Source organism: Astyanax mexicanus, chromosome 1 (genome assembly GCF_023375975.1).
Source record: "Astyanax mexicanus isolate ESR-SI-001 chromosome 1, AstMex3_surface, whole genome shotgun sequence".
In the NCBI taxonomy this organism is placed as follows: Eukaryota; Metazoa; Chordata; class Actinopteri; order Characiformes; family Acestrorhamphidae; genus Astyanax; species Astyanax mexicanus.
In genome coordinates this window covers 79159675-79173391 of record NC_064408.1, presented here as the reverse complement: position 1 = coordinate 79173391, position 13717 = coordinate 79159675, and the positions used below count along the sequence as shown (strand labels likewise).

General features: G+C 37.9%; 1 protein-coding gene across 1 annotated transcript in view; it reads right to left on the bottom strand.

Annotated features, from left to right (window-relative positions):
* esr1 (estrogen receptor 1) overlaps window positions 1–13717 on the bottom strand; it is a 30151-nt gene that overhangs the window by 9318 nt on the left and 7116 nt on the right. Inside the window, exons 3-5 of the mRNA XM_007253897.4 lie at window positions 11118–11234; window positions 8163–8486; window positions 1932–2070 (exon numbers count right to left, since the gene is read on the bottom strand). Coding sequence (XP_007253959.3) covers window positions 1932–2070; window positions 8163–8486; window positions 11118–11234 — 580 coding nt within the window. The remainder of the gene's footprint in view (window positions 1–1931; window positions 2071–8162; window positions 8487–11117; window positions 11235–13717) is intronic.

Genomic DNA, 13717 nt, shown 5'->3' with positions numbered 1-13717 from the left:
ATTGGCTGTCCTAAAAGTCTCTAGAAGTCGCTAAATGACGCTAAACTTGCAAAATACATGTTTTTTAAAGTATAACATTAACGAATAACATTGTGGGAGAGAAAGTGAGCAGAAAACACCCTAAATAAGTTAGAACTGCTATTAGTTTTCTTTAGTTTCAAACCTATTATACACAAACTATTCAATGATAAGCTAGCTAGCTAGATGTTTAGCTTTTCACAAAGAGGCACATACTGTGGTGGAGGTGAGTGACAGGCTACGTGGTAAATTAGGTTAGTGATTGACTGAGACTGATTTGTTGCTAGATTTGTCGCTAGTCACTTTAAAAAAAAAAAAGAAAAGTCGCTAAATATAAGTTTGTAACACTGCCCTTAATCCAGTCACTGTAGTCTTTCAGTAAAACAGCTCGGAGAATGTTGTACTTATTTTCTGCCCTTTTTCAACTGCTTTCACTGTTAGTTCAGGGAAGTGTGTGAGGTTAGTTGTCGCTGCCATTTTAACTGGTGGATATTCTGCCAGCTCCCTCTCTGCCCTGGAATTTCCGGTTAAGCAGCGTAGCCCCCAGCCTCACTTTCATTTCAACATTGGCACAAAGTGAATACGGTGTGCCATGCAACCATTGCCATTGGTTGCATCACAACCCAACCCAACTCAGTATGATGAATCCACTTTCATGCTTCACAGCTGGCACAGTTCTTTAAAATTCATAAAATTCCGCAGTTCATTTTGTTCTCTAAGTGTTTCTTTGCTAATCAAGGACAAAAGTTATTGTTTGACGTAACGTTCCCTTCTCATAACTCCTTTATGAAGAGGACTGTACAAGCAGTAGGCCGCGTTGCCCTGTCGAGTCAAACTCAAAAAATTGGCGTCACGTCTCTAGGCTCTCCTCTCACACACCCGAACTCTATTTCCCAAAATCCCACTGGCGATGACGTCACCGTCAGCCGCTCACTCTCACCCAATCGCGTTACGCTCCCCCAGTCAGAGTCACCTGTATTCTAAGAAGTTCCGGTTCATAGTAATTCTAGGTTTTGTATATATAGGCTTCAGTCTGCGCCTGTCCTTTGCGAGGTATTGCCGACTCATGTTGCGTACTGAGCGTTCTTCCAAACCCTTTTCTGTCTGCCCTTTTGTTATTACCCTTTTTTCTGTATTACGGATTTTGCCTTTTGTCTTTGCACTTATCGGATTTGTTGAATTATCGGACTGTCTATCTGGCTTTGGATCTTGGACTGTTTCCTGTACTACGATTCCTGCTTCCAGTGTGAGTGTCGTTCAACCTGTTCTCTGGCTGTGTTATTCTGTTTACTACTCTGTAAATAAACCCGTCTTTACCTTTTACTCGGCGAGCGTCAATCCTATCTGTCTGGCGTTACAATTGGTTTGTGATGCATACCTACTTTTTTATGCAATGTTTTAAACCCCCTGATTCTCAATTATTTAATTATAATTGTCCTCACTGTAAAAAAACGCAAGCAGAAAAATGCTTGACTATATTTTGATGTTCTAAATTGCTAATAAATGGTGTTGTTATGGTATCTGTTTTGATTGCTACGGTGTTGCTATATGGTTGCTGAGGTGTTGCTAGATGATTGCTAGGGTGATGCTATGGTATCTGTGGTGGTTGCTACGGTGTTGCTATGGCATATCAGGTGGTTGCTTTGGTGTTGCTATATGGTTGCTAGGTGGTTGTGAAGGTGTTTCTAGGTGGTTGCTAAGGTGTTGCTATGATATCCATGATGGTTGTTTTGTTGTTTGTAAGTGGTTGCTCTAACAAAACCTATGGAGACAGTAACACCTCTGTAAATCATCTGCTGCCAGTTTAAAAAGTCCTGATTCATTAATTTATGTGTATGCATTTACAGAAAAGCTCTGCAGGAGTCTGACAGCGCTGCATCTAATGAAACTCCTGAAAGCTCTGATAATGATACCTGTCAAGAATGAGGTCCTGTGCAAAGATGAGTTTTCCTGGAGAATGAAGAGACCTCCAGATGAGTCCAATCATCAGAATCTCCAGCCAGGAGCTTTCCAACAGCTGCACCTGGTCATGCAGAGAGAGCTCCTGGAAGCCTGCAGAGAAAAAGTATTACTGTAAATTACTTTTAGCTTAACAATGGTCAGTGTGAGTGAACAGCATTTCTGATTTCTGAGAACAGCTTACTTTATCAAAAGTTCCACTTTTAAACATATACAAAATATTTAAAAGAGACTAAGACTATAAAAGAAACCAATATATAATGTAACAATATTGTCAAAAAAAAATTTAAATCTAGTAAATAACCTGTAATGTTGAAAAGTCCAGTCACCCCAAATGATACAAAGGTAAGCAGTAAATTGCCTTATAGGAATGCACTCAAATTAATATTTATGGTCAAAACCAACCATTTTTCATGTGAAATAGCGCCTTTTCACTTATTCACCATTTTTTTCTTATTCAGTAAATGTTTAGGCATTTTTGGCCAAATAATTTTCTCCACAAGGAGGGAGAAAAAATATTGAAAAATAGACCAAAAATGTAAATGGTAATAAAAGGATTGTCTTTCCTTCAAGGAACATGTCACTGGTTAACAACTGATTTACAGCTGATGTAAAGCAATGGAAGAAGGTTAAGCTTTAATCATTAATGCATACAATTCAAAAGTCCAAACTTTTGCTGATTACCTACAAAAATCAGTGTTAAAACATAGTGTGTTACTACACACTGTGGATGGAGAAATGATAAAAGCCTGAACAACTTCAGAAACAGAAACATCCCGTTCATCTCATGCCCACTTTCAGATCTCACTCCAAATTTAATAACTCACACTGCCTTGCCATGAGCACGCTGACCAGCATTCTACCTCACTCTCCAGAGACTGAGATAACAGTGTGATGACTTTACTTAAGGGAACTCTTAATTACAGCAATTCGGCTTTTCACATTCATAATGTTAGTGTGTGTGTGTGTGTGTGTGTCTCTGTGTGTGTGTGTGAAATAAGGGCTCAGTTGGAGGTCAGCTGAAACGAGCCCAAGTGCTGATGACAGTAATCACACCCAATTTCTTTATTTCCCTTTTTGACCTTATCATCTGAAGCTGTGCCACCTGCGCTGCTGCCATGGTGACAGAAACATGCAAGGACGTCGCCAAGGATACTAAGGCACGATTCCGTAACACCATGGTTTTAGAAACACACACACACACAACACAAAGATTACATCCCTAAACTCTAAGAGTGCACTTTAGTTCATTACTCTTATAACTGAGAAAGCTACATATTCCGTTCATACTGGTTACACCTCATTTTGCATTTTACAACTATTACCACCTCTAATCCAAATAATTTGAGACATTATCTTAAAAAAAACAAAAAACAGACGCATTTATTTGCAAATCTCACACCAGAACACATATCACATGATCAAAGCAACACGTCTCAAAAAAGTTGGGACAGTACAAGAACAGTTTGTACACATTGGAAATGAGAAGATCAGTTGCTAAAGTTTTGGGAAAATAATACTGTCACATTTTTGTCTGAAGTAAAATTTAATCTGCTCAATAGTCCATGGTCTTCTTTATCTGACTCTTTGTCTCATGATGCACTAAATATATTTTTATTGCTGACATATGCAATTTTTTTTGTAAAAGAGATATTGGATGGCAGCATACGTTCTAAAATCTCTTTATAGGTTGCATTAGTGCCTTTGGCCTGGACAGCTTGCACATCTGGAATCACCCGGGCAGAAATCTCTCTCCCTCTCTCTCTTTCTCTCTCTCGCTCACACACACATGCTTTCCTGCCCTGCTCCTCATCCCTGACATTTTTTATTTTCATCAAATTAAGTTCAAATTCCTCACAATCAACCTGAGACGGTTACAATCCAATTTATCATTTATTCTTTATTCCAGCACCCTACGTTGATTTTATCTCCCCTCAAACATACAAGTATATACTAGAATTTTAATTGACACCACTAATATACATATAATCGCATTTTACATTTATTACATTCATTCTTTTATTTACATTTAAAGGACCACTATGTAATTAATTTTCAGTAATAAATGATAAAATGATCAGGATGTATCGTCAGATATTAAGGAAACATGTTGAGTGAAAGCACTGGCAGCTCTTGTCAGCACAGATTCAGTAGTACGTTCCTATTTTAAATGAGCAGGCCGTCCCGGGTTTTGTGTTTGTTTTGTCCTCTGACTCCACCTGCTGCTCGTTCCTCAACACTAACTCCACCCACCAAGGTCGCCAGTCGTAACACTACACTACAGCGATCGGTGCTGCAGCAAAGCAGCTAAGTTAGCAGAGCTGGTTCAGTTAAACCTCAGCTGCTACACAGCTTAAAAGGCCTCAGCATGTCTCAAAAATTCTCAGTGACCAAAGCAGGAATATAACAAGAGTGAATATTGGCAGTGAGTTCGAACGGTGGAGACTTAGAGCTCAAAAAAAACGACGACAAGACCGACCCAGAGCTGCTACTTTTCTCCTGAACAGGTAAGCTAATTCAGTCAGGTTCTTTATCACTACCGATGTGCTTACTAGGGACTAGAGCTGTCTCTCACGCGGGGCTCACTCGCCGAGCGTGGGCTATAGCCTCGCCGAGCGCGGGACTCACTCGCTGAGCGCGGGCCATAGCCTCACCGAGCGTGGGGCTAACTCGCCGACCGCAGGACTCACTCGGCGAGGCTATGCTGATATACTGATCCTAATACGCTGTGTATTGCTATAGAAGTAATCTGATGGTAACTATAATACTCGACTTGATTCTACGCATACTTGGTCCGTGTTCAATTTTCCACTACCAGAGCATCACCCCAATATGTAGTAGGCAACATAAAAAACACTGTCACTATGTTTTCTTTAACACAGTAATTAGTGGGGACGATAGAAAAGTGTTTATGGTCCTACTTACCTTCTATTGTCCCTATCGTTTCTACAGTAATTTCATCAATTATTCATGCACATCTGTGTGTTCACTATTTCGTTTTCCTCTTTTGGAATTAGTTAGATTATATTCCTTTTAGCATTTTGAGCTTAGTTTAGCTTTTAGTTTATATCTATTTTTGTGTTTTTATTAAATGTTGTTATTAGCTTATTAGCTTTTAGCTTGTTGCTGCCTTCTATGTTATTTAGCATACAGAAATACTCACTGGTGTTTTCAATGAATGTTGATTTATTAATTTAATAGCTGTATCTAACTATTTTAATCCAGACAGACACTGTGTGATTTTTTTAATTGAGTGCGGAGAGCTCATCCGCCTGTTTGAATGGTTTGTCCTGTAGGAAAACGCACACGATTTATTTGCTGACATTAATCCACCTGCGGAGCTTTAAACGCGCGGGTGCGCTGTAACTTTTCAATCAGCACAAAAATCACAGTTTATTTGATTTGTTACATTGAACTTGAAGTTCTACATCACGCAACAGACCATTTTCTTCAGCCGAACCCTACAGTGCGCCAGGAAAGCAGTGAGAATTCTCGCCGACCCAAATTCGGGCATCGGGTCAGTCATGGCTTGCGTTCAGGCTCGGGTTCAGGCTCGGGTTCGGGTAGACAATCTAAACTCTAGTATGCAGAACTATATTATTATTGTTATTAATTTTCCATTCTTTTAAATAGCAGGATACTTTGACCTTTATTTCTCTGCCCAGGCTCCAGGAAATAGTCTGTGATGTAATCATCTGTTTTTTAATACTATTTTTATTTTATGTAAAGCTATGGCATGATAATCACCATATAGCTAAGTAACCAAGTATTATTGTTAACAAAAATGATGGAAATAACAAAAACTGAAAGTGAAAGTTCTCCTTAACTGAAACTAATAAAAACGGGTAATTAAAAGAAAAAACTGAAACTGAAACTGAAATTACAGATTGAATACCCTCATTTTCGTGTTTGTTAATTCATTTATGAATAAATATAAAAGTAAGTAAGCAATGATATTATTTTGTCATATTTTTCGAAAAATAACTGAAAACATACTCAAATGTGGTATATCGTGATATATATCTTTATCGTGATATAAAAAATTCCATAACGTGATATATGATTTTTCCCATATCGCCCAGCACTAACAGTAATTATGAAGACTGCTGAAATGATTGTGTTTCAGATTCTTGGCCTGTGGCTTTTGCATCATGTGGAGTGACGATTCTCTCTGGCCAATCAGGGATCTGCAAGGCTTACTCATCACATTTTAATACCTACTCAACTTGCTTGAACCAAGAGTCAGCATGTAGTAAAAATTGTACTGAGGTTCAGGTACCAAAAATGTCTAGTGAAAAAGGAAAAAAGCAGAGCAGAAACAAAGTACGTAGCTTGTAGTATAAGCCCAGTCTTTGTCTGACACCAATGAACCAAAATGCAGAGCAGTAGAGTGTTCAGTGAGAGAACCAGGGGAGCATAACATGGGTATCAACATGAATTAGCGCTGTCCATGTAAGTAACCAGCAATTTTCTACTCAGTCAGGTACATTACATGAAGTTTCAGAAATATTCGATTTTCTTATTGGGCTATTTTTTGGACATAACAAGCATACAAATAATGCCAGTTGTGTTAATACATTTACATGCCAAATGTAATTGGACAGGAAATAGTATATGCTAGTAGTATGTTCCATGATTTTTGTCATGGTGCATCCAAGTTAAAGAACACTGCACAGACCTGTAGGATATGCGTGTGGGGTTTCCTGCATTGGTTGAGGGTATGACTTCAGCCAGAGTCACTTGTATGAGTGCACTGACATCTCTAGCCAGAAGGTGCCAGTTATGATCATTACCACCCACTGCCCTGTCCACTGTGGGAGGTAATGTCTTCTATGAGGTATTTACAGTACACATGTGACACTGTGGATCTGTGAAGTATCATTCATCTGCCACTCAAACACTGATAACTGAAGTTGCTTTGTCATGAGCACACTGACCAGTGTATAACCTCAACACTTCTTGAACCGATTGTATACTGTTAACCCATGACTTTCGTCAGTGTATGTAAAAACAGTATTTCGAATTTTTGTATTTGTCTCAAAGGTCAACAAAAATAAATAAATAAATAAATAAATAAAACCACAAAATAAAAAAATAAAACCACAAAATACAAAAGATATGAGCTCTATCAAGCACTCAAGGTTGTGTTACTAAATTTAACAAATGCTGTCTCTGCTGCTTCATGCTGTTTACACTCGTGTTCTGTGCTGCATTCACTGCCCTTCTTTTTACTATGCGAACATCTGCGCTGCACATCCCATTAAAAACACTGTGTTTGAAAGTGCAGTGGCAAATTATCAATGTTCTGTGTTAAAGCAGCTTCACACTGCACAGATATTTGCGCTGGAACACAGAATCTTCTCGCTATATTTACATTCTTGCTCCTGCACCAGACAGTTCTGACCAATCAGTGACTATGTGTTTGCATGGTTTATTGGTGCTCTTTTTGGTGCATTAAGGTTTTTGCCTGTGTGAAACCAAACCAAACAGAGAGAGAAAACGTTACAAGTAATCTAACACTGATCCGGATCATAGAAACCAGCTACAGGTGTTGAAACGGCCCTTTCTACTCAGCAAATTAAGATTTAATTCAGAAATTCTCACAACAAAGCTGAGATGTTTATAATAATTTGTCATGCATTTTTTATTTTATATTTTATTTTAATTAACACCACTAATATAAATATAATTGCATTTTACATTTCTTACATTCATTCTTTTATTTATATTTAAATATCCACTCCGAAAACGTGCGTCATTAAAAGAATAAGTCCAAATAATCGCAGTTAATCACAGAACATTTTTGTAATTTATCAGATAAAATTTTTTTTTTTTTAATTTTTCCAATTTTCTCCCCAATTTCGCATAGCCAATTACCCAACCCACTCATTCTCGGAGGAAAGCGCAGCAACTAGGTTCCAATACATCAGCTCACAGACGACTGTGCTGATCGACTTCACCCTTTAGTGATGAGAGGAGAGAGCGCCATCTACCCACCCGGAGGGAGCAGGGCCAATTTTGCGCCTTCTGAGCGCCGGCAGCTGGATTTAATTTTTAATGATTGATTGATAATTATATAAATCTTTATGGCTGTGATAACTTATGTCATGCTACTTGCTGTAACACATGAATTTGCGACATGTTAGTTCAGACCAGACATTCTCAGAAGGATTAGTGTTTCTCACCAGGCACTTTCTTGGCCCAGGCGATCATGTGGACGAGCTCCTTGTCAGCCATGTTGGTTAGCAGGGTCATCATGGTGACCTCAGTGTAGGGGCGGCTGTGTCTCTGGCGGGAGCAGAGCGTGGGCGGTTCTGCCCCCAGCAGCTGCAGCAAGACCTGCTCTGGGTTCATGCAGAGCGCACTGCGGCTCCTCCTGCTGTCCTGCAGAGCGGAGGACCTCAGCTCAGGACGTCCGGGTATCTCACTGTAAGTCCGCTCACGCTTCTCCACCCCACCCCGCCTCCTCTCTCGCCTCAAGCTGCGACCCCCGCGCTCCTTACGCAGGCCTGAGGAGGAACACAGGTGGCAGGTTAATATTGTCATATATCTAAGAAGGAGAACGACATTGGCTGTATTTATACCTCATTATCATTATCAATTATTAAATTATAATAATTGTCACTCTACACCTACAACAATGCTTGTATATTGGGGGTTTAACAATACGTGTTTCACACAGAATCATCACAATCATCTCACCAATCAGGGGTTGCTATACAGCACTATATTAAACAACCTTTAACATGCACAAACTGTCTGTTTAAATTATATGAGACTTTAAAAAGACATATTTTTCTGGTATTTTTTCATGGTACCAAACCATGTGGTGCAATTTGTAGTGTGAACTGAACTTTTGTTGACTTTTGTGCACTATTACATCACTAATGTCTATATAGTTTTTTTTTCTTAAGTGTTGACACTGAAAAGAGCATAAGGTCCTTAATAATAACACAATTTGATATTTTGCTGACGAACAGTGTCACTATTTTCCATGTCTCAATCTTAGCTAATTTTCCAAATCAGATGCACATAATCAGTTGTTTGTTTGTGGGGGTTTCTGTATGTTTCTATTATTGATTGTTATTTGTTTATAGTTTGAACTTGACTGAGTTCTTTACTTTTTATTTATACTAAACTATTTTTCTACAATATATTTTATGCTTTAAAGTGTAATTTCCAGCTCGGTAAGAACTACTGCCTCCCCCTAAAAAAGGGCCAACAGACCACTAGAGAGAGTTTTATGACACTAAACATATTAATCCTGGTCCAAACAATCTGAATAAAATATATTTCACTTTAAAATCTATTACAACCCACAAAAACAGTTTAACTTTAAAAAAAACTTTGCAGATTAAAGAACTTCAATACCTCATTTTTACTTATAGTATAGTATCTAAGTCTCATTGTAGTAACTGAATAAAAAGTGTAAAGTTAAATAGTAGAATAATAAGCCTGCCGTTTAAGCGGTTAAATATTTCTACAGTAATTATTTTTCTTTTCTGGATGATACACTTGTATTATGTAGGAGTGAGCTCTACGTGTCCTTGAAAGTGAGTGAGCACAGTGAGAGGAATTTCTCATATAAACTGAGCTAATATCCAGCAAACCTTATCTGAAGGGCTATTGAACTGCAGTGATTTTAATTCTGGAGAAGGCTGCCTTTGAACACAAGTGTGATAGATACTTACAACACGTCTTTTAATCAAATATATAACTAAATTGTCTGTATGTGTGTAATATACTTTATTATTATTAGCTTTTTTACTTTTGTGATCATAGTGTGATGCCTGACCTTGCAGTCTGTCTGGCTGTCTGATTAGAAAAAAGATGAAAGTGCTGGTGGCCTCGTTTTTAGGAAGTGCTTTTGTGAGTTTTGTGAGTTGTGTGAGTTGTGTGAGTGTGGGTAGGAATGTTTGATACAAGTCTAAATCTGAGTGCTGATGAGAGTAATGGATAAAACTCATCTTTTTAGAAACTAAGGTTAGAGTTTAGTTGGGACTATAAACAGTATACAGGTACTATATTTATACTGTATATAAGTATATATACACACATAATACAAAACATTTTGATCATTCACGGGTAAAATGAATAATGCTAATAATGAACCAGAGACACATTGTTGGGCACTCATTGATGTATAAAAGTAACATAGGCTAGCTCATCCACAACACATTAACAAAAGGTACAAATATGCTACAAATTTAATGATGGTCATGTGGCAAAAGCATCGCCAAACACACTGCATCACAGCCTGTTATGTGTTGGGCTGTGCTGACCCAGAAGCTTTATCTCACAACATACAGGACTTAAAAAAAATGTTTAATATATACAACAAATTATCACAGTAATACATGCAGTATATTTGCATGTAATACTATTTCTCTAATCTATGATACTATATTATTATACTAACTATGTAACAGGAATCATACATGTTTAAGGTCCTTTTGGTGATTGTGACATTGGTGATGTTGATGATTTCCACTTTGACATATTGGGAAATTGGTAGATGTTCATTATATTATGTCAGAATTCTAATTCTATGATTGAAAATACTTGAAAAAATGTTTTTACTTTTACTTCAACTGAAAGAATACTTTTTTGAAAAAAAAAAATCCTTTTGAAGACACAAGGTTTTGTGTACAGTAAATATCATCAATGTCCAATGAAAAACAAGTATCTCTAAAACAGTAACTTTACAGGAGAGAGAAAAAAAAACATTTCAACAACTTTCAGTAGAAGTAAATGTAAAAAAAAGTTTATTTCGGGTCATTTTGAACTATTTTTATTTGTTCGTTCATCATGAAATTGTGCCACAGTGTAAAGGACAGTTTGTCTGTTCAAAAATAGAGATACTTGTTTTTTATTGGACAGCAACGATATGTAATATTCTTACTTATAGGACCGTTATTATACATATGGAATGTTGTACATTTCCAAAAGTACAATCCTACAGGACAAGGAAAAAAAAATGTAACGGAAGCCAATGTAAAAATACTGAAGCATTTCTACTGGTGCATTCTTAATTGTGAACACAATGTAAAGAACACCTGCAAGATTTACATTATGTCAAAAAGTTAAGTAAAGCTAGCAAGTATATTGAACGTATGTACTTTACATATTGAAACACACACCTCCTTTCATCATTCCCACTTCATAGCATTTGCGTAAACGGCAGGCCTGGCAGCTCTTCCTGCGGTTTCTGTCAATGGTACACTGGTTGGTTGCTGGACACACATAGTCATTGTGACCTGGAAACAGACCAAACCCAACAGTGCTGAAAATGATTTCAGAGCAGCGGCAGAGAGGAGTGAAGGCAACAGTGAAGCACATTAATGGCCTTGGCAAGGAATCACCTTCTGGTTGGGGTGGAAACGTGTGTGAGTACATGCTGTCGACCTGCAGTGAGCGGTTGGGAAAAACGAAGAGCAGCAGAGAGATTATAAAGCCGGGGGGAATCAGAGTCAAGGCCAGTTCTGCATCTACCACTCCTTCCTTCATCCTTCAATCCACCCCTCCACTCTACACCATCACGACAATAAACTTTCAGACTCCTGAATGAAACTGCAAGATGATGTTTTCATCAGACTAAACTTTGACTGAAATGGCAATAACTATTTCTGTCATGCCCTCAAATCACTGACTTCTTTGAGCACAGCTCCTGTTCAAAGTCTTACGCACCTACAAATGTCATTCTGTTGTGCAGTATCTGTTTTAATATAACATAAATTCTCATAGTAATTGAGAAAATGACAGATCAAACTCTATCTTTAGCACTTTGTGTAGTGCTGTGCAGTTACAAACTATTAGTTGACACTTGAATTTGCACTTAACACATTTTTTAATCAGCATCGTTGATAGTGATGACTAATCATTGCGGCCCTAAACTCAGTTATTACAAAAAATGTGGTGGTGCTGGTGGTGGTTGCCATAGCAGCCATAGCCAGGTGACTGACACCAGGCCATTGTTTCTTCCACAGGCCACTGACATGTGAACAGTCCTGTTTATTGCTGATGGTAAGAGTTGATAGTAAGGATAAAGGTTTAATACACTGCCCTCCATAATGTTTGCGACAATGTTTTCCTTAATGTTTCCTTTATTTGACCCTCTGAACTAGATTTTAAAATCAGATGTGATGAAAGTAAACACTACAGACATTAATAAATGGGTAGACTCCGCTTGGTCCAACAGGCTAAGCGCTGACACTATGATTAGAAGATTGCCAGTTCGAATCCTGTCCATGTAGCTTGCCATTAGGTACCAGAGCCCCGAGAGCACAATTTGTGTCTCCCTCTCTGTGAGATTTGATGGCGTTTTCTCCCCACATCACTCCAAAGGGTGATGTCTGCAGCACAAGGCGTCTGTGAGCTGACGTATTAGAACCGAAATCCTGTGCTTTATTAAGCTATAACAGAGTAATGGCAAAAGCAAAATGTGGAGACAAAAAAGAAATTGCCACATTCCAAAGCACTCAACCTAACTTGTGAAACATGGTGGTGGGGTATCATGGCTTTGGTCTCGTGTATGGATACCACAGGTATTTGCCACATTTATCCCTCTGATGATGTAACTGATGATGGCAGTATCAAAGTAAATAATCATGTAGGTTTATCTACTTTCCAGTAAATTCCTTCAAATTTAGTGAATAATGCTTCATCCTACAGATAATGGTGATAATTATAAATGGCAGACTTTACAGTCATTGTATGTAGGGGGTGCTGAGAAAAACAGGAATGCTTTTACTGCGATTACTGTGTCCCCCCTATAATGAGGGGTCTGTGAAAAATGACTGTAATTCCAACCTGATGAAACCAAAATGTATCCCAAATACAATTCAATACAATACAAGTCAGGAATGTGTATTTTAATCACATCTGATTGGTTTCGATTGTAATTTTACACTGTGGAGCATGCATATCAATTAAAGAGGACTTTCTGAGAAACATCATGTTGAGGACTGTACATTGGTATATAATAAGAAAAACATTACATTTATCTAAAAATAACCATGGTTCTCTGTCCTGCAACTGAGGTAAAGCTAAGTGCATTACAGAGGGAACAAGCTGTATAATAGTAGCCATTACAAGGGTCAGTCTGCACTCAATGCACTCACTAAATGGTTTTGTTTTAATGGCTGAGCACAGAGCCCCTGACACGTGAAACACTGTCTGAATTTCAGTGACATCTTTATTTGCACAGCAGGATGTGTGATATGACATTCAAACAGACATTCATAACCACAATTACCATGTGACCAAGATATTGCACCTCAAAACGTGTGAAAGCCACTATTTTCTCCGGGTCTACAGTGTAATGGAAATACTTTTTTACACAGATGTTTCATACGATTTTGTCTTTTATTTTACTTACCAAGTGTGTTTTCATTAATTGCTTGGTATAAGAACAGCTATTATACAGTGACTTTAACATGTTGGGTTTATTTGCTGGACTTATTTGCAGTAAAATGTCTTTACCAATGTGTGGACACAAGTGGCGAACTAAAGTTTTTTAAACTGAGTTTGAAATCTAAGAATTTCACACTTTGAATCAAGACTAGCAGCACATTAGAATAATTAAAACCATTACACTACATGGATGCCCGCTTTTAAGTTTGTTGCATTATACTGTATATTAATTAAGGTATTATTAAGTTAAAGACATGAGAAAGTCAAGTATCAAATAAGCATTTGATAAAGCAGCTCACTGGATTCCACATACATAAACAAAAAAAAT